Source organism: Anolis sagrei, chromosome 10, assembly GCF_037176765.1.
Source record: "Anolis sagrei isolate rAnoSag1 chromosome 10, rAnoSag1.mat, whole genome shotgun sequence".
Taxonomy (NCBI): domain Eukaryota; kingdom Metazoa; phylum Chordata; class Lepidosauria; order Squamata; family Dactyloidae; genus Anolis; species Anolis sagrei.
The window spans coordinates 17635455-17655243 of record NC_090030.1 but is presented as its reverse complement, the minus strand read 5'-3'; the positions used below and the strand labels follow the sequence as shown (position 1 = coordinate 17655243).

The following is a 19789-nucleotide window of genomic DNA, read 5'->3' as shown; positions in this document are numbered from 1 at the left end:
CAGTTGCTCTACTCAATAACCAAAAATGGAATGTTGGAGGACAGGAAAAGAGATTTAAAGATGGGCTCAAAGCCAACCTTAAAAACTCTGGCATAGACACTGAGAACTGGGAAGACCTGGCCCTTGAGCACTCCAGGTGGACGTCAGCTGTGACCAGCAGTGCTGTAGAATTTGAAGAGGCACGAATGGAGGGCGAAAGAGAGCAACGTGCCAAGAGGAAGGCACATCAAGTCAACCCCGACCGGGACCGACTTCCACCTGGAAACCAGTGCCCTCACTGCAGGAGAAGATGCAAATCAAGAATAGGGCTCCACAGCCACCTACGAACCCACCCCCAGGTTACCACTCTTGGAGGACCATCATCCTCGGACTACAAGGGATCGCCTAAGTAAATAAGTAGTGTTGATACCATATTGTTTTTGTTGGCTCCACTTTTCCACTTACAGAGCTGGTTTCCTGTTTTTCTTTGAAATACAGTAAATATTCAAAAACATTTAACCTACTGATGCATCAATTAATGTAATTTTATTGGTATCTATCTTTATTTTGAAATATATCAGTAGCTGCTGCATTTCCCACCCTCAGTTTATATTCAAGTCAATAAGTTTTCCCAGGTTTTTGGGGGGGGGGGGTGGTAAAATTCGATACCTCAGCTTATATTCGGGTCGGCTTATACGTGAGTATATATGGAACTTAATATGAGTAAAGAGAAGATCCAAATGTCCCTGATGCATTCCCTCTTTCTTCTAAAGATGGGTCTAGCTATGCCCAGATCTGGTTGTTTAATACATGTGAAGACACTTTAAATCTTGGTTTTAGTAATTATTTATTATACTTTGAAGTAGCAAAACAATCAATGTAGTTCCCCTCCTTACATTCGTCTCTGTATAAAACCCAACAGTACTAGAGGGGAGTAGTATGATCCTTTGGTAAGAGAGATAAAAGCAACTTGCAGGGAAAATTATAGTTTTCTTTTAGTGTACAGAGACACAGAAGAGTGTTGGCCACACCATTGCAAAGGCACGTTTGGAAAAATGAACATATACATGGCTTAATCTCAATCTATTCATACCAGAACAGGGAAAACAAACACAATTCCTTATGCCTTTCTTGGCGACTATATGAAGGATGCCAAAGAAGCCAAAAGTACTTGTGGCAACTATTCACATCAATGTAATCTGGATGAGACCCCAGTGGTGCAGTGGGTTAAACCCTTGTGCCGCCAGGACTGAAGATTGACAGGTTGGAGGTTCGAACCTAGGAGAGTTCAGGTGAGCTCCCTCTGTCAGCTCCAGGTCCCCATGCGGGGACGTGAGAAAAGCCTCCCACAAAAGAAGGTTAAAACATCAAAAGATCTGGGCGTCCCCTGGGCAGCGTCCTTGCAGACGGCCAATTCTCTAACACCAGAAGCGATTTGCAGTTTCTCAAGTTGCTCCTGATACGAAAAAAAATAATCTGGAGTCATAATACAGCAGACTTCAAGTTATGGGGAAGTCATACCTCTATTGCATAAGGAGAATATGTTTTCAATCCTGTACTAGTTGCCTTGTCCCATCCTGACAAAGTTCCCCTGATCCAAGGATCCTTTCGAACAATAGGAAGGACAATGTATTGTCGAAGGCTTTCATGGCTGGAATCACTGGGTTGTTATAGGTTTTTTCGGGCTATACGGTCATGTCCTAGAGACATTTCTCCTGACGTTTCGCCTGCATCTATGGCAAGCATCCTCAGAGGTAGTGAGGTCTGTTGGAAGTAGGAAAAAGGGTTTATATATCTGTGGAATGACCAGGGTGAGACAAAGGACTTTTGTTTGCTGGAGCTAGGTGTGAATGTTTCAACTGACCACCTTGATTAGCATACAATGGGCTGACTGTGCCTGGAGCAAACTTTTCTGGAGAGGTAATTAGGTGTCCCTGCCTGCTTCCTCTCTATTGTTGTGCTGTTGCAATTTTAGTTTTTTAATAGGAAGGATAGACTGCAGAACTGATACAGTTTGACCTCACTTTAACTGCTGTCACTCAATGCTATGTAATCCTAGGATTTGTAATTTAGAATTCTATGGCTAAGAAAAGACCTTGTAAAATTACAGATACCATAATTTCATAGCAATGAGCCACAGCAGTTAAAGCTGTGCTAAACTGGATTATTTTTACACCTGTAGAATGAATGAAAAGGAAAGCTGAAGGATGTGGAGGCAATGAATGTTGACTTCCACTGGATCTACACTGACTATATAATGCAGTTCCAAACTGCGTTATATGGAAGTGTAGATCCAACCTTGGGAATCAATGCTAAACGAGAAGGCCTCTTCCTGGGAGATGGAGATTTGTATCCAACCATAAACACCAAAAGGCCTTTTCCTGAGAAATTTAGATTTGTATCCAACCAAAAGGCAACTGTCCTTTTGCTCAAGATGGGACTTTGACTTTCTCATGGTGGATGGGACAGTGCCTTGTACTACTTCCTGAGCCAATGAGTTGTTGTTGGGCCCATGCTGGGATGGTGTTAAGCCACGGAGTGGTGCTCTGTCCCCTGCGCCTCGTTCTCCGGCACCGGCGCCACTTCGATCTCCTCGGGAGTGACGTATTCGCCCGTCTCATTGGAATCCTTGCTAGGTGGCACGGCGGCAACTGGTGCGCTTTCCTGGCTGGGAATAGCCACATACTCCGACGTCAGGGGCTCCTTCTGAGCCATAGTCCTGCAGGAGGTGAAGATTAGATTTATAGCCAACCACAAACTTTTGCAATCTTTCAGTCTCTGCTCAAAAACAACCAACCATGATGTTCAGTGGCAGAATGCATTGAGAGTCCGGAAAATCCGACAGAATGTCATGGACCACAAGTCCCAACATACAAACCAGCTGGAGATGATGGGAACCACGACTCAGCCCATCTATATAAATAAAAATGTAATGTTTATTTGTGGGATTAACAGAACTCAAAAACCACTGGACAAATTGACACCAAATTTGGACACAAGACACCTAACAACCCAATGTATGTCCTTCACTCAAAAAAATTGATTTTGTCATTTGGGAGTTTTAGTTGCTGGGATTTATAGTTCACCTACAATCAAAGAGCATTCTGAACCCCACCAATGATGGAATTGAAGCAAACTTGGCACACAGTTCTCCTATGACCAACAGAAAATGCTGGAAGGGTTTGGTGGGCAGTATCCTTTGGTTTTGGAGTTGTAGTTCACCTACATCAGAGATCACTGTGCACTCAAACAATGATGGATCTGGACCAAACTCTACACCAGTGGTTCTCAACCTGTGGGTCCCCAGGTGTTTTGGCCTACAACTCCCAGAAATCCCAGCCAGTCTACCAACTGTTAGGATTTCTGGGAGTTGGAGGCCAAAACATCTGGGGACCCACAGGTTGAGAACCACTGCTCTACACAAATACTCAATATGCCCAAATGTGAACACTGGTGGAGTTTGGGGAAAATATAATCTTGACATTTGGGAGTTGTAGTTGCTGGGATTTATAGTTCACCTACAATCACAGAGCATTCTGAACCCCACCAACGATAGAACTGGGCTAAACCTCCCACACAGAACTCCCATGTGGACCACAGCAATGCATGGCAGGGGACGGCTAGTTTAATTATATTTTTTAAAGTTAAAAAGCCGAAACTCCTCGTAGAGTAGTGTTTCTCAACCTCCCTAATGCTGTTATATGGAAGTGCTTCATGTTGTGCTGACCCCCAACCATAACATTATTTTTGTTGCTACTTCATTACTGTAGTTTTGCTATTGTTATGAATTGTCATATAAATATCTGATATGCAGGATGTATTTTCATTCACTGGACCAAAATTTGGCACAAATACCCGATGCTCCCAAATTTGAATACTGGTGGGGTCGAGGGAAATGGAAGCAGAACGTTTTGAGATTTTTAGTAAACAAATACATAAATAATATGGAGAGAAATGATTTCCAAAAGTCATTCCCCCTGAAATCCCAATTTTTCAGCAATGCAAAGCACAAAACATAGAAAATCTTCCACACCAAGCATTTTATCATTTCTATGTGTTTGAATTACCCTAGTGCAGTGTTTCTCAGCTTTCCTAATGCTGCGACCCCTTAATACAGTTCCCTATATTGTGGTGACCCCCCAAACCATAACATTATTTTAGTTGCTACTTCATAACTGTAATTGTGCTACTATTATGAATTGTAATGTAAATATCTGATGTGCAGGATGTGTTTTCATTCACTGGACCATATTTGGCGCAAATACCTGATACGCCCACATCTGAATACTGGTGGAGTTGGGTGGAGGAATTGATTTTGTCTTTTGAGAGTAGTAGTTGCTGGGATTTATAGTTCACCTACAATCAGAGCATTCTGAACACCAATGATGGAATTCAACCAATCTTGGCACACAGAATTCCCATGACTGACAGAAAATACTGGAAGGGTTTGATGGGTATTGATCTTGAGTTTTTTAGTTGTAGTTCAACTCAATGGACTCAAACAATGATAGATCTGGGCCAAACTTGCACGAATCCTCAATACGCCGAAATGTGAACACTGGTGGAGTTTGGGGGGGGGGGGGGACACACCTAAACATTTGGGAATTGTAGGTGCTGGGATTTATAGTTCACCTACAATCAAAGAGAATTTTGAACTCCACCAATGATAGAATTGGGCCAAACTTCCCACACAAAATCCCCATGGCCAACAGAAAATGCTGTGTATTCTGATGATCTCACTATACCCCATGGTCCCAACCCCCAGGTTGAGAAATGCTGATGTAGAGTAAGAAGGCCTCGAAGGTTAGACTCAGAGGTTACTCTACCTCCTTCCATTGCTCCATATTGAATCTTTCAACGATAGATTCCCACCCCTTCATGAGATGAGTTTCAAAACTTACTGCATTTCACTGACAGCAGCTTTCTCTTTCCTCTTCTTTTTCTTCTCCTTTGACATTACAATCCAGACAATGACGCAAATCAGGGCGGCCGCCAGAATGGCCGCAATCAGCGCTGCGGCAATAATGCCGCTTTCCGAATCTGGAAAAACACGGTCCCTTTTTGACATTTTGTAGGACTATATTTGTTATATTGACAGAACTAAGATAAAAAGCAGTACCTATCTATATATATGACTAATAATAATAATAATAATAATAATAATTATTATTATTATTATTATTATAAATCACACAGTCCTAGATGCTTGGGACATGTTCAACTTGTGATTTTGTGATAGAAAATTCAGCATATATATATCATTTGCTGTGACATACTGTGTTTTTGTGTCAGTAAAATAACAACAACAACAACAACTTTATGTTTGTATTCCACCTCCATCCTCCTGGACATGGAGCAGCTTATAGAAGGACAAGACTGATCAACATAGTTAAAACACAACACATTAAAATTCATAAAACAGAATCATAAAACAATATGAAACAAACAACCAGATAACACAATATAAAAACAGCATAGGATGTATATGCTGCTTTTATTCCAAATACTACTCAATATCCTCAAAGTCTGCAGTGTCTTTCATGTTCTAATTCTGGAGACTACTCCAACCAGAGAAGTCAGCCATAGCAGAGCACCTGGACACAACATATTATTTGAGAAGACAGAAATACTGAACCACTCTCACAACCATGTCAGACTACACAGCAAAGCCATTGAAATCCACAAGCATGTGGACAATTTCAACAGAAAGGAAGAAACCATGAAAATGAACAAAATTTGGCTACCAGTATTAAAAAAACTTTAAAATCAGAACAGTAAATAAAGAGCAACACTTAAACAACAGGGGAATTCCAGACAATAATTAATCAGTACCAGCTAACACCTCCCAACAAAGGATTCCCCCCAGGCAGGAAGCAGCCAGGCTTTGAAACTGCAAGGCCATTCAATGCTAATGAATGGCCTTGCCATGTGGCCAATTACAACATTCCCACTTGCCTCAAGCAGACAAGAGTTCTTTCTCCCACCCTGGACATTATTCCACAGATATATAAACCTCACTTGCCTAGTTTCCATTAGACCTCACAACCTCTGAGGATGCCTGACATAAACATCAGGAGAGAATGCTTCTGGAACATGGCTATACAACCCAAAAAACTCACAGCAACTTGTACTGGAATACATTGGAAAACATCTGGAGAGAATGCTTCTGGAGCAAGTTGCAATTGGCCAGTTTGATTAGCATTGAATAGCCTTGCGGCTTTAAAGCCTGGCTGCTTCTTCTCCTGGGGATCCCTTGTTGGGAGGTGTTAGCTGGCCCTGATAATTTCCTGTCTGTAATTCCCCTTTTTTCTGAGTGTTGTTCTTTATTTACTGTCTTGATTTTAGAGTTTTTAAATACTGGTAGCCAGAAGGTTGGCAGTTCAAATCTAGAGAGTATGGCCATACAGGCCAGAAAACTCACAGCAACCCAGTGATTCCGGCCATGAAAGCCTTCGACAACACACTAAACAAAAATGTTGCCATAACCATGAAAAACTCACGTTTGATAGTGAGGTCAATCTGACAGGTGGCGTTGCCGAGGGAGTTGAAGGCGGTGCATTGGTAGTAACCTTCCTCAAACTTGGTTAGGTTGCCGATGGTCAAGACACCGGTTTGGGGATCTGTAGCCAAAGGAAAGGAAATTCAGGTTGAAAAATGTATAGGGATGTGATGCGGTCAATTTCAAGGTCTCTTATTTGGCTGACCATCAGTGGAAACTGCAGAGTCCACTAGATGGAGACACAGGACTTGTTCTTGTGTGCCTTCGAGTCCTTTCCAATTTTTGGTGAAGCTATAACAGGCTTTGCTTGGCTTGGTTCAAACCGGCTTTGCCTTTGCCTCCTTTGAGGCTGAAAGAGTGTGACTTGTCCAAGGTTACCCAGTGGGTTTCTATGGACGAACAATGAGTCCTCTTCGGGGGAGATAAAGAGTGCTATAAATCTATATAAATAAAAATGTAATGTTTATTTGTGGGATTAACATAACTCAGAAACCACTGGACGAATTGACATGAAATTTTGTCACAATATACCTAACAGTCCAACGAGTGTTTATCACCCCTAAAAATACAACCCCCTAAAAAAACCACACCATATCTATCTATCTATCTATCTATCTATCTATCTCTATATCTATATACACATATGCTCATATACATACACACATGTACACATACATACACATACGTATATATATATATACCCAAGCACACACAAATATATACACACATATATAGATTTATACATGCAGACACACATATACACATGCACACATACATACACATATGTATATATACCCAAGTACACACAAATATATACACACACACATCTACATACACATATATACATATATACATGCAGACACACATATACACATGCACATATACATACGCATATGTATATACACCCAAGCACACACAAATATATACACACACACATCTACATACACATATATACATATATACATGCACACACACATATACACATGCACACATACATACACATATGTATATATACCCAAGCACACACAAATATACACACACATACATCTACATGCACATATATACATATATACATGCACACACAAATATGCACATACACACATACATACACACATATATAAACACAAATATGCCTATAGACAAGCACACAAATATACACAACTACACACACACATATGCACACACATATATACACCCATATATATATATATATATATATACACACACACACACACGTAAACACATATATACACAGATACACAAATATACACACACACACAAAACACATATATACAGACTGGGACACAAAAACGCATGGCAGGGGATGGCTAGTATACATAACAACAACAACAAATGCAGCCAGGGCAGTTGAGATCGTAGTGCTAGAATCATATGATGCTTTCACGCCACTGGGCCATATTGCTTTACGGCACAAACTGTTGCAATGGGAGTTGCTGATTTATTTATTTACCATTTATTTACCACACTTGTATCCTGCCCTTCGCACCCTGAAGGGGACTCAGGGCAGCCTCACAAAGGCAAGATTCAATGCCGTATATACATATACATATCGATAAATAAACAACTGCATTAAAATCAACCCAATTAGAAACAGCCAATGACAGCCAACTCAGATTCTGAGTAATGCTAAAGCCACTGGGAAAAATTACTCACTGTAGGTATCTGTCACTGGCATGGCCGCATCCCCCGAGAGCCGATGCCAGTAGTACTTGGGAACGGGCATCCCGATTTCCGAAAGGCAGGAGAGACTAATGATGTGGCCCAGTTCGACCTTTTCGAGCTGTTGGGTGAAGCTGCAAAGGGGCTTCGAAGGGGGAGCTGGAAAGCAACAAAATAGGTGAGATTTTGCTGTAAAGTACCAATGGTTTATAGAATCCAAGGGTACATCTGCATTGTAGAATTAATGCAGTTTGGCACCACTTTAGATGCTATGACTCAAAGCTATGCAACCCTGGGCGCTGTAGTTTGGTGAGGCCCGTCACTCTTTGGCAGATAAGACCTTTTAAAACTACAAGTTTCAGGATTCCATAGCATCAGGCCATGGCAGTTGAAGTCATGTAAAAATGCATTCATTCTACAGAGTAAATGCACCCATGGAACTGTAGTTTGTTTGGGCACTAGCATCCTTTAGCCCCATCTGCGCTGGCCATATAACACACTTCCAAATTGCATTATATGACAATGTAGATGGGGTCCAAGACAGAGGAGACTAAAGACTCTGTAATCTACAACTCCCATGATGCCATAGCATGGTGCCATGGTGGTTAAAGTGGTGTCAAACCACTTTAATTCTACATAATATACCCCAAGCTTGTTATAATCCCCCCCCTTTTTTTTTTTGCCAAAAAGCTGGTGTAGAAACATAGAAAAGGGGATGCTCCGCTCTCAATATCACGTAATCAGGATATGTAGGATATGTTTTCAATTCGAAAAATTAAAAAGTAAGACACAATGGATGTGGCATAAGGTAGCCAATGCATATGTCCCCAAATCTGTGCCACTGAGATATTTTGTTGCAGGCTCCACTTCTTAACCCTCTGGATCCCAGAATTGGTGCAAAATTAGAAAGGAAATACTAGGACTCGGAGCAATTACAGGAAAGGAAATTCCACCTGAACAATAGAAAGAACTTCCTGACTGTAAGAGCTGTTCAACAGTGGAACTCTCTGCCTTGGAGTTTGGTGGAAACTCCTTCCTTGGAGGCTTTTAAACAGAATTAGAAAGGAAATACTAGAACTCGGAGCAATGGGGTCAAATTACAGGAAAGGAAATTCCACCTGAACAATAGAAAGAACTTCCTGACTGTAAGAGCTGTTCAACAGTGAAACTCTCTGCCTTGGAGTCTGGTGGAAATTCCTTCCTTGAAGGCTTTTAAACAGAAAGGAAACACTAGGACTTGGAGCAATGGGATCAAATTACAGGAAAGGAAATTCCACCTGAACAATAGGAAGAACTTCCTGACTGTAAAAGCTGTTCAACAGTGGAACTCTCTGCCTCGAAGTCTGGTGGAAACTCCTTCTTTGGAGGCTTCTAAACAGAATTAGAAAGGAAATACTAGGACTCGGAGCAATGGGATCAAATTACAGGAAAGGAAATTCCACCTGAACAATAGGAAGAACTTCCTGACTGTAAGAGCTGTTCAACAGTGGAACTCTCTGCCTCGGAGTCTGGTGGAAACTCCTTCCTTGGAGGCTTTTAAACAGAAGCTGGATGGCCATCTATTAGGGATACTGTGATTGCGTTTTTCCTGCATGGCAGGGGTTTGGACTAGATGGCCCATGTGGTCTCTTCCAACTCTGTTATTCTATTATTCTACCTACTCAAGACGTAGACAACCATTGATTTTTCGAAATGGGCAGGTGGATTCCCGAAGCTCAGCACTTCGCAGGTGTACACTCCAGTCTCCTTCGCCTGCATCTGCAAGATGGTTAGCGAGGCGTTCCCTGTGCCGTTGACCACTTGAATTCGGCCCTTAAATTCGGCAGAAGTGTACGGCTGGCCTTCCTTGGAATAATAAATCTGCAGCACAAAACGTGAGCTTAATCAGAAAACTTCTCTATATATAAAAGTCAAAAGTCTGTATGCTTGTTGGTTGGTTGGTTGGTTTGTCCCACAAAGTCTCATCTGTGGTTTGATGGATCTGGACCAAGCTTGGCACACAGACCCTTTGTCACCTAACTTAAAATAACTGAGCAGTTTGAACTAACAAAACCATTCCTTTCGGCCGCAGAGCAAAGGGAAAGAAAAGGAGCAAAGCGGATTGCCTGTAGCTAGATGAAGTGGCCCTCATGTGACTGGGAAAGAAAGGGAATGAATTGGATCGGCTAATGTTAAGTGGGCAAGATGGATGGATGGCATCCTTGAAGTGACTGGACTGACCTTGAAGGAGCTGGGGGTGGTGACGGCCGACAGGGAGCTCTGGCGTGGGCTGGTCCATGAGGTCACGAAGAGTCGGAGACGACTGAACAAATGAACAACAATGTTAAGTGGACAGACCTTGTGGTGGCGCAGTTGGTTAAACTGCTGAGCTGCTGAACTTGCTGACTAAAAGATTGGCGGTTCGAATCTGAGGAGCCAGGTGAACTCCAGCTGTTAGGACCTGTTTCTGCCAACCTAGCAGTTCAAAACATGCAAATGTGAGTAGATCAATAGGTACCGCTTCTGCGGGAAGGTAATGGTGCTCCATGCAGTCATGCTGGCCACATGACCTAGGAGGTGTCTACGGACAACGCCAGCTCTGTGCCGTCACACCCAGACCCTATAAAAATAAAATTAAGATGTGCTTCTCTCTTTGTCTGGGCGGACCGCGGGGGTCTTTCTTTAGAAGCTTGGGATTCCAGCAACTGAGGCTACTACAGGCTTTGAACATCAAAACAGAATATTTATTTTTCAAAGTCCTTGCAGACTTGGCACAGCTTGTTAAAGCATCAGATAAAACAAATTACAACACAATTGAAAGCAATATAAAAAACAATACGGCTGAAAGAAACACAGCTGTAGAGTAAGCTTCTTGGTTTTTATGCATGGCAAATCTTTTTTCTGTGTGGACTGGCAAAATGTGAATTATGCATGATTTTCATTTCACCACATACACTGCCATATAAAATCCAGATTACCGGCTTTGAACTGGATTATATGGCAGTGTAGAATCAGCCTAAAATGCTCTAGAAATGTACGTTTAGTTTTAAATAGCAGTATTTCCCCTGAGGCAAAAATATGGCTCTATTTACTTTACGGAGCAGCTCAGTTGGATACGCATAATAAAAAAAGGAGGGCTCATGAAACTGAACGTTAGGGTTGACTAACGCGTTAATCAATTTTATCTCATGGTTTCTGTTGACCCAAAAGCAGGCTACACCCAAACGCTATCAAAAGACTGTTGGTTAAAGCATTTAAGTGCGCACACACAACTTAAAACGAAGTTGTACAACTCTACTACATTTCCAGGCAACAAAGTGCAATATTGTCAAATTGTGGCAACGTATCTCCCAGTTTGGAACAGTTTTAAGTACTTTCAAAAGAACAGGGGGTTTTCCTGTAATACCGTAGAAAATATATATGATCCACTTCCTTATGCAAACTCTTTGACTTGAGCCTGCAAAAAACTTTTCGTCCAGTCTGAAAGCGTGCTGAATTACAGAACACCGAGTGATCTATTTTTCAAACTTTGACAGGAAAAATATATAACTTGGGTTCTTCTACATCAGCGTTTCTCAACCTTCCTAATGCCGCGACCCCTTAATCCAGTTCCTCATGTTGTGATGACCCCCAACCATAACATTATTTTTGTTGCTATTTCATAATTGTAATTTTGCTGTATTGTCGAAGGCTTTCATGGCTGGAATCACTAGGTTCTTGTGGGTTTTTTCGGGCTATAGAGCCATGTTCTAGAGGCATTTCTCCTGACGTTTCGCCTGCATCTATGGCAGGCATCCTCAGAGGTGTGAGGCGGGTGAAACGTCAGGAGAAATGCCTCTAGAACATGGCTCTATAGCCCGAAAAAACCCACAAGAACCTTGTAATTTTGCTACTGTTATAAATCATCATGTAAATATCCGATATGAATGTGTATTTTCATTCACTGGACCGAATTTGGTACAAATACCCAATACGCCCAACTTTGAATACTTGTGGGGTTGGAGAGGGGATTGATTTTGTCACTTAAGAGTTGTAGCTGCTGGAATTTATAGTCCACCTACAATCAAAAAGTATTCTGAACTCCACCAATGATGGAATTGAACCAAACTTGCCACACAGAACTCCCATGACCAACAGAAAATACTAGAAGAGTTTGATGGGCATTGACCTTGAATTTTGGAGTTGTAATTCATCTACATCCAGAGAGCACTGTGGACTTAAACAATGATGGATCTGGACCAAATTTGGTATGAATATTCAATACGCCCAAATGTGAACACTGGTGGAATTTGGGGGAAACAGACCATGGCATTTGGGAGTTGTAGTTGCTGAGATTTATAATCCACCTACAATCAAAAAGTATTCTGAACTCCACCAATGATGGAATTGAACCAAACTTGCCACATAGAACTCCCATGACCAACAGAAAATACTGGAAGAGTTTGGTGGGCATTGACCTTGAGTTTTGGAGTTGTAGTTCACCTACATCCAGAGAGTACTGTGGACTCGAACAATGATGGATCTGGATCAAACTTGGCATGGATATTCAATATGCCGAAATGTGAACACTGGTGGAGTTTGGGGAAAACTGACCTTGTCATTTGGAAGTTGTAGTTGCTGGGATTTATAGTTCACCTATAGTCAGGGAGCACTCTGAACTCCACCAATGAGAGAATTGGGCCAAACTTCCCATGCAGAACCCTCATGACCAACAGAAAATACTGTATTTTCTGATGGTCTTTGGCGACCCCTCTGACACACCCTTGCAATCCCCCTGCGGTCCCAACCCCCAGGTTGAGAAATGTTGATGTAGAGTAAGAAGGCCACAAAGGTTAGACTCAGCAATTACTCCACTCCACTGCTCCGTGTTGAATCTGGACCAATGATGGATCTGGACCAAAGTTGACATGGATATTCAATATGCCCAAATGTGAACACTGGTGGAGTTTGGGGGAAACAGAACTTGACATTTGGGAGTTGTAATTGCTGGAATTTATAGTTCGCTTAAAATCAAAGAGCATTCCGAACCCCACCAACGATATAATTGGGCCAAACTTCCCACACAGAACCCCCATGACCAATACTGTGTTTTCCGATGGTCTTTGGCGGCCACTCTGACACTCCCTGTTGACCCACCCCCAGAGGTCCCGATCCCCAGGTTGAGAAACACTGATCTACACTGAAGATTTAAGGCAGCTTGATACCAGCACAGTGCTATTTGTAGGATTTGTAGTTTGATGAGGTCCCAGCATTCTTGCGCAGAGAAGACTAAAGACTTTGTGAAACTGTGGCTCCCAAATTCCATAGAATTGAGTTGTGACAGCTAAAGCGGTGTCAAACTACATTCATTCAAGATTTGATTTGGCGAAATGGACTTACTTGCAGATACAAAATGATCCCTGGAAATGAAAGCCAAAGAGTTATCCTTTCTTTTTTGGTCGATCAGGTGTCCTTACCTTGTTTCTCCAGCTACACCTTCCCCGTGCGTCTGTCATGTACACCATCTTTTGGCAATGACCGGCGGATGGGTCAGTCACAGAGGGGCACGGGGACTGCTGCGTTTGACAGAAATGCGCCCGTCTAAGTGTTCAATGTGACTTTGATGCTCAGTTGTACATCACACAGAGCACTCTTGGAACCGGAGCCATTCTCAAGCCATTCCCAATGGGCTATTTCGCTGAGATGCAAATCTAACGGTGATTAGATTTCCAAATCGAGCCCCAAGACTCAAGACTTTGCAAGTTTATTTCATAAAAGAGTCAGCAAGCCTCCAAATCTATGGCTCCATCTACACTGCCATGTAATGCAGTTTGAAACTGCATTATATGATCAGTGTAGATCCACATAATGCAGTTAAACCGCACTGAATTACATTGCATGAGTCTACACCGACCAGATAATACAATGCAGTTTAAGGTCATTAAAATGCATTATCTGAATCAACACCGGTAGGCTGTTAGGAATTGTGGGACTTGAAATCCAAAACACCTGGAGGGCTGAAGTTTGCCCATGCCTGGTCTACACTGGCCAGATAATATAATGCAGTTTAAGGGCATTGAAATGCATTATCTGAATCTACACCTATTATAATGTATTTTCAAACTCCATTATATGGCAGTGGAGATGGAGTCTATGATATCTTGAGTGTCACGGGAGTGTTGTAGAACACTAAGGGTAGATGTATGGCATTCGGATGTCACTTGAACTGCCCTGGCTCAATGCAATGAGATTCTGGAAGTTGTCGTTTGCTGAGACAGAGAAGGCTCAAGATCTTGCAAAACTGCAACTCCAAGGATTCCATAGCATTACCCCATGTCAGTTAAAGCCGGGGAGAGAGGGCAGGTTAAAAATAAACTATTATTATTATTATTATTATTATTATTATTTATTAGCCATCCCCTGCCACACGTTGCTGTGGCCCAGTCTGTGTATATCTGTTTTGTGCGTATATATATTTGTGTATATGTATATATGTGTGTTTGTGTATATATGTGGTTTTGCGCATGTGTTGTAATGTATTTTGGGGGGGGGGGGGGGTTGGCCTTTTAAGTCCCTTCCACTATGTTTTTCAGTGTTTTTATGAGTGATGGTCACTTCCTGGCCTGATAGGTGTGTTGTGTCCAAATCTGGTGTCAATTTGTCCAATGGTTTTGGAGTTATGTTAATCCCACAAACAAACCTTAAATTTTTATTTACCGGTATATAGACTAGCCGTTCCCTGCCAGGCGTTGCTGTGGCCCAATCTGTGTATATGTGTTTTGTGTATGTGTGTATATATATGTGTGTATATGTGTGTTTGCGCATATATATATATATATATATATATGGTTTTGCATATGCATTCTAATATATTTTTTATTTTTTGGATTTTTAATCTCTTCTGTTGTGTTTTTCAGTGTTTTTATGAGTGATGGTCACTCATTGGCCTGATAAGTGTATTGTGTCCAAATTTGGTGTCAATTCTTCCAGTGGTTTTTGAGTTATGTTAATCCCACAAACTAACGTTACATTTTATTATTATTATTATTATTATTATTATTATTATTATTATTATTGGGTTGTTGTAGGTTTTCCGGGCTATATGGCCATGTTCTAGAGGCATTTTCTCCTGACATTTTGCCTGCATCTATAGCAAGCATCCTCAGAGGACACATCCTCTGGAATGTGTCCAGAGGAGAGCAACTAAAATGATAAAAGGTCTGGAGAACAAGCCCTATGAGGAGCGGCTTAAGGAGCTGGGCATGTTTAGCCTGAAGAAGAGAAGGCTGAGAGGGGATATGATAGCCATGTATAAATAGGTGAGAGGAAGCCACAGGGAGGAGGGAGCAAGCTTGTTTTCTGCTTCCCTGGAGACTAGGACGCGGAACAATGGCTTCAAACTACAAGAGAGGAGATTCCATCTGAACATGAGGAAGAACTTCCTGACTGTGAGAGCCGTTCAGCAGTGGAACTCTCTGCCCCGGAGTGTGGTGGAGGCTCCTTCTTTGGAGGCTTTTAAGCAGAGGCTGGATGGCCATCTGTCGGGGGTGATTTGAGTGCAATATTCCTGCGTCTTGGCAGGGGGTTGGACTGGATGGCCCATGAGGTCTCTTCCAACTCTTTGATTCTATGATTCAGAGGTAGTGATGCTTGCCATAGATGCAGGCGAAACGTCAGGAGAAAATGCCTCTAGAACATGGCCATATAGCCCGGAAAACCTACAACAACCCAGTGATTCTGGCCATGAAAGCCTTCGACAATACATTATTATTATTATTATTATTATTATTATTATTATTGGGGCCAAACTGCTTTAATTCTACAGTACAGATACACTTGTAGACAGTCAGAGTGGTGTAATTGCTTGAGGTGTCTGGAGAAAAGGGTTCAAATCCTTGCTCGGCCATTGAAAACCTTGTGTGAGTCACACACTCTCAGCCCCAGAAAACCCCATGTTGGATTCACCTGAAGGTGGAAATGTTGGAAGATACACAACCATAAAGAACCTAAAGCAGTGGTTCCCAATCTGTGGTCCATGGACCACCAGTGGTCTGCAAGAACGAAAATATGGTCCACGGCCTCACCATTACTACACCATTAGCTCGAAACCACACGGCAACGAGAGAGACTGGTCTTACGAAACCCTCTTATAGTTCCGAGGCAATGGGGATGTCGGGAGGGAAGAGGCTGACTACCCACAAAATATTACTACCACCACATCAGCTCTAGATTATTAAATATGGTTTTCTGTGGGCGAGCAGATGGTGACTACTGGATGGCATATGTTCTGTATCAGAAACTAGAGCTGATGTGGTCTATCCAATGCAATTTTCTGAATCAGCACCCCAAATAACCAAACAATCTAAAGTTGATCAAAAACCGATTCGTAATCCTTTTGGTACTAATGTCGTAGAGTGATCCATAATATTTAGGAAATATTTCAAAACTAACTGTATCAAATCGTAAATACTCAGTTATGAAAACAAACAAATAAAACAAACAGGGCAACAACAACAACAAGAAGTCTTCTTACTATGGCAGGATTAATTATTCTGGAGTTGTGGAAGGTCCACTGAATGAATAAATCGGACACAGAAGCCTGCATTGGATAGATGCAGGGGATCGTGATGTTTCCGCCGACGGTTGTGTTCATGGACCTCTGCGACGATGTGATGACCGCGCAACTCGCAGGACCTATGGAGGATAAACCAAGCTTTCTGATGTAATGTATTATCGAAGACTTTCATGGCCAAAATCACTGGATTGTTGTAGGTTTTTCGGCTGTATGGCCATGTTCTAGGACCTCACAACCTCTGAGGATGCTTGCCTTAGATGCAGGTGAAACATCAGGAGAGAATGCTTCTAGAACATGGCCATACAGCCCGAAAAACCTACAACAACCCACTTTCTGATGTATTCTGCACTTTCCAATTGCCGAAATAAATATTTTATTGTTTATTTATTTACAGTATTTATATTCCACCCTTCTCACCCCGCAGGGGACTCAGGGTGGATTACAATGTACATATAAATGGCAAACATTCAATGCCATAGACACACAACATATATAGACAGACACTCAGATTTGTTAAAATGCAGGAAATTCTAGAAGTAGTGGTCCATGGAACTCACCTGATTTGATAGCACACCTCCCCAGTTTTTGTTCTGCACCCAAAATATACTCTTCTTGAGTTGTTGTGTGTCTTCCCGGCTATATGGCCAACCTCTGAGGATGCCTGCCATAGATATGGGCAAAACGTCTGGAGAGAATGCTTCTGGAACATGACCATACAGCCCTGAAAACTCACAGCAACCCAGTGATTCTGGCCATGAAAGCCTTCGACAATACATTATACTATTCTTGCTACATTTAAAAAACTAAAATTGAAAGAGAAAGAAAGAAAGAATCGTTATTTCATTTTGACCCACTTTGCATCTCAATCAAGAGGTAAGAATTGGAAATAGTTACTGTATAATGATAAGAAGAAATAAAAGAAGAAGAGGAAGCATAATAATGTGTTGTCGAAGGCTTTCATGGCCAGAATCACTGAGTTGCTGTGAGTTTTCAGGGCTGTATGGTCATGTTCCAGAAGCATTCTCTCCAGGCATTTTGCCCACATCTATGGCAGGCATCCTCAGAGGTTGTGAGGTCTGTTAGAAACTAGGAAAATTGGGTTTATATATCTGTGGAATGATGTCCAGGGTGGGAGAAAGGACACTTGTCTGCTGGAGGCAAGTGTGAATGTTGCAATTGGCCACCTTGATTAGAATTAAAATGGCCTTGCAGCTTCAAAGCCCGGCTGCTTCCTGCCAGGGAGAATCCTTTGTTGGGAGGTGTCAGCTGGCTCTTATTGTTTCCTGTCTGGAATTCTCCTGTTTTCTGAATGTTGCTCTTTATTTACTGTCCCGATTTTAGAGTTTTTTTAATACTGGTAGCCAGATTTTGTTCATTTCCATGTTTTTTTCCATTATGTTGAAATGGTCAATATGCTTATGGGTTTCGATGGCACTCTGTATAGTCTGACCTGGTGGTTGTTAGAGTGGTCCAGCATTTCTGTGTTCTCCAATGGAGCTGCAAGGCCATTCAATGCTAATCAAGGTGGCCAATTGCAACATTCACACTTGCTTCCAGCAGACAAGAGTTCTTTCTCCCACTCTCGACATTCCACGGATATAAAAACCCCACTTGCCTAGTTTCCATCAGACCTCACAACTTCTGAGGATGCCTGCCATAGATGTGAGTGAAACATCAGGAGAAAATGCTTCTGGAACATGGCCATGCAGCCTGGAAACTCGCAGCAACCAAGCATAATAATAATAATAATTATTATTATTATTATTACACCAAACTCCTCTGGGACTTCTGAATTCAGACAGACAGCGTTCTGGAACACAACACTCCTGACCTCACAATCGTGTTAAAAAACAAAGTATGGATTGTAGATCTCGCAATCCCAGGTGTCAGCAGGATTGAAGAGAAACAACAGGAAAAACTGACACGATATGAGGATTTAAAGTTCGAACTGCAAAGACTCTGGCACAAGCCAGTCAAGGTGGTCCCAGTGGTGATCGGCACACTGGGTGCAGTGCCTAAAGACCTTGGCCTGCGCTTAAACACAATCGGCGCTGACAAAATTACCATCTCCAGCTGTAAAAGGCCACCTTACTGCACGCATTATTCACCGATACATCACACAGTCCTAGACACTTGGGAAGTGTCCGACGTGTGATCCAATTCAACAGCCAGCAGAGTGTCTGCTGCGGACTCATCTTGTTGTGTTTCAAATAATAATAATAATAATAATAATAATAATATACTAAAAATCAATATAAATAAAATATTATTATTAATAATAATAATTCTCATGATATGAGGATTTAAAGATCGAACTGCAAAGACTCTGGCATATGCCAGTCAAGGTGGTCCCAATGGTGATCGGCACACTGAGTGCAGTGCCTAAAGACCCTGGCTTGCACTTAAAAACAATTGATGCTGATAAAATTACCATCTGTCACCTGCAAAAGGCTACTGGGATCTGCACGCATTATTTGCCAATACATCACACAGTCCTAGTCACTTGGGAAGTGTTCGACATATGATCAGCATAGGGATCTTGTTTGTTGTGTACTAATCTTGTGTATCCAGTAATAATATTGTGTGAGCCTTACCTGTAATGACGGCCATAATGGCAAATATCTTCAACACGGTGGCTCCCATTTTTGTAAAGCTTCTCAGAGGACGCAGCTGCATGCAAAGGCAAAACCCAACTGAGGTTTCAAAAAAACATGGCCCTTGTTTGGCTTATCAGGAGAGCAGAAGCAAGTCAACAGAGCGTTTTCCCCCCTCGTCTACTTTTATCAAATTGCCAGGACTGTTCTCAGGGAAGCTGGGCGATTTCTTTGGTCGAAATCTCGTCGCGGGGTGTGGCCCTGTTGAAATATTCGCTAATAATACACCTCATAATTCGGGCAGGATCGTACCGCCATTACTCACGTCCGTGTAATTTGTATTTCAGTTGAAACTCAAGCGTCCAATCAATGGCTACACACATCCCCAACACACACCTTGTATGATGCACACCCAGGTCCCATCGACACTGTGAAATAATTCGGTTTAATTGCATTGTACTCAGTTTAAACCCATATAATGCAGTATAATTGTACTGAATTGCA

At 42.0% G+C, this 19789-nt stretch overlaps 1 protein-coding gene across 1 annotated transcript; it reads right to left on the bottom strand.

Annotated features, from left to right (window-relative positions):
• Positions 1 to 2505: 2505 nt before the first annotated feature.
• Positions 2506 to 19334, bottom strand: VSIG1 (V-set and immunoglobulin domain containing 1). The gene is made up of 7 exons (XM_060756219.2): positions 19286 to 19334; positions 16650 to 16810; positions 9820 to 10018; positions 8153 to 8317; positions 6480 to 6599; positions 4881 to 5019; positions 2506 to 2698 (listed from the first exon to the last, which is right to left on the bottom strand). The coding sequence occupies exons 1-7, from the start codon at positions 19332 to 19334 to the stop codon at positions 2506 to 2508; spliced, it is 1026 nt and encodes a 341-aa protein (XP_060612202.2).
• Between the last annotated feature and the right edge of the window lie 455 nt (positions 19335 to 19789).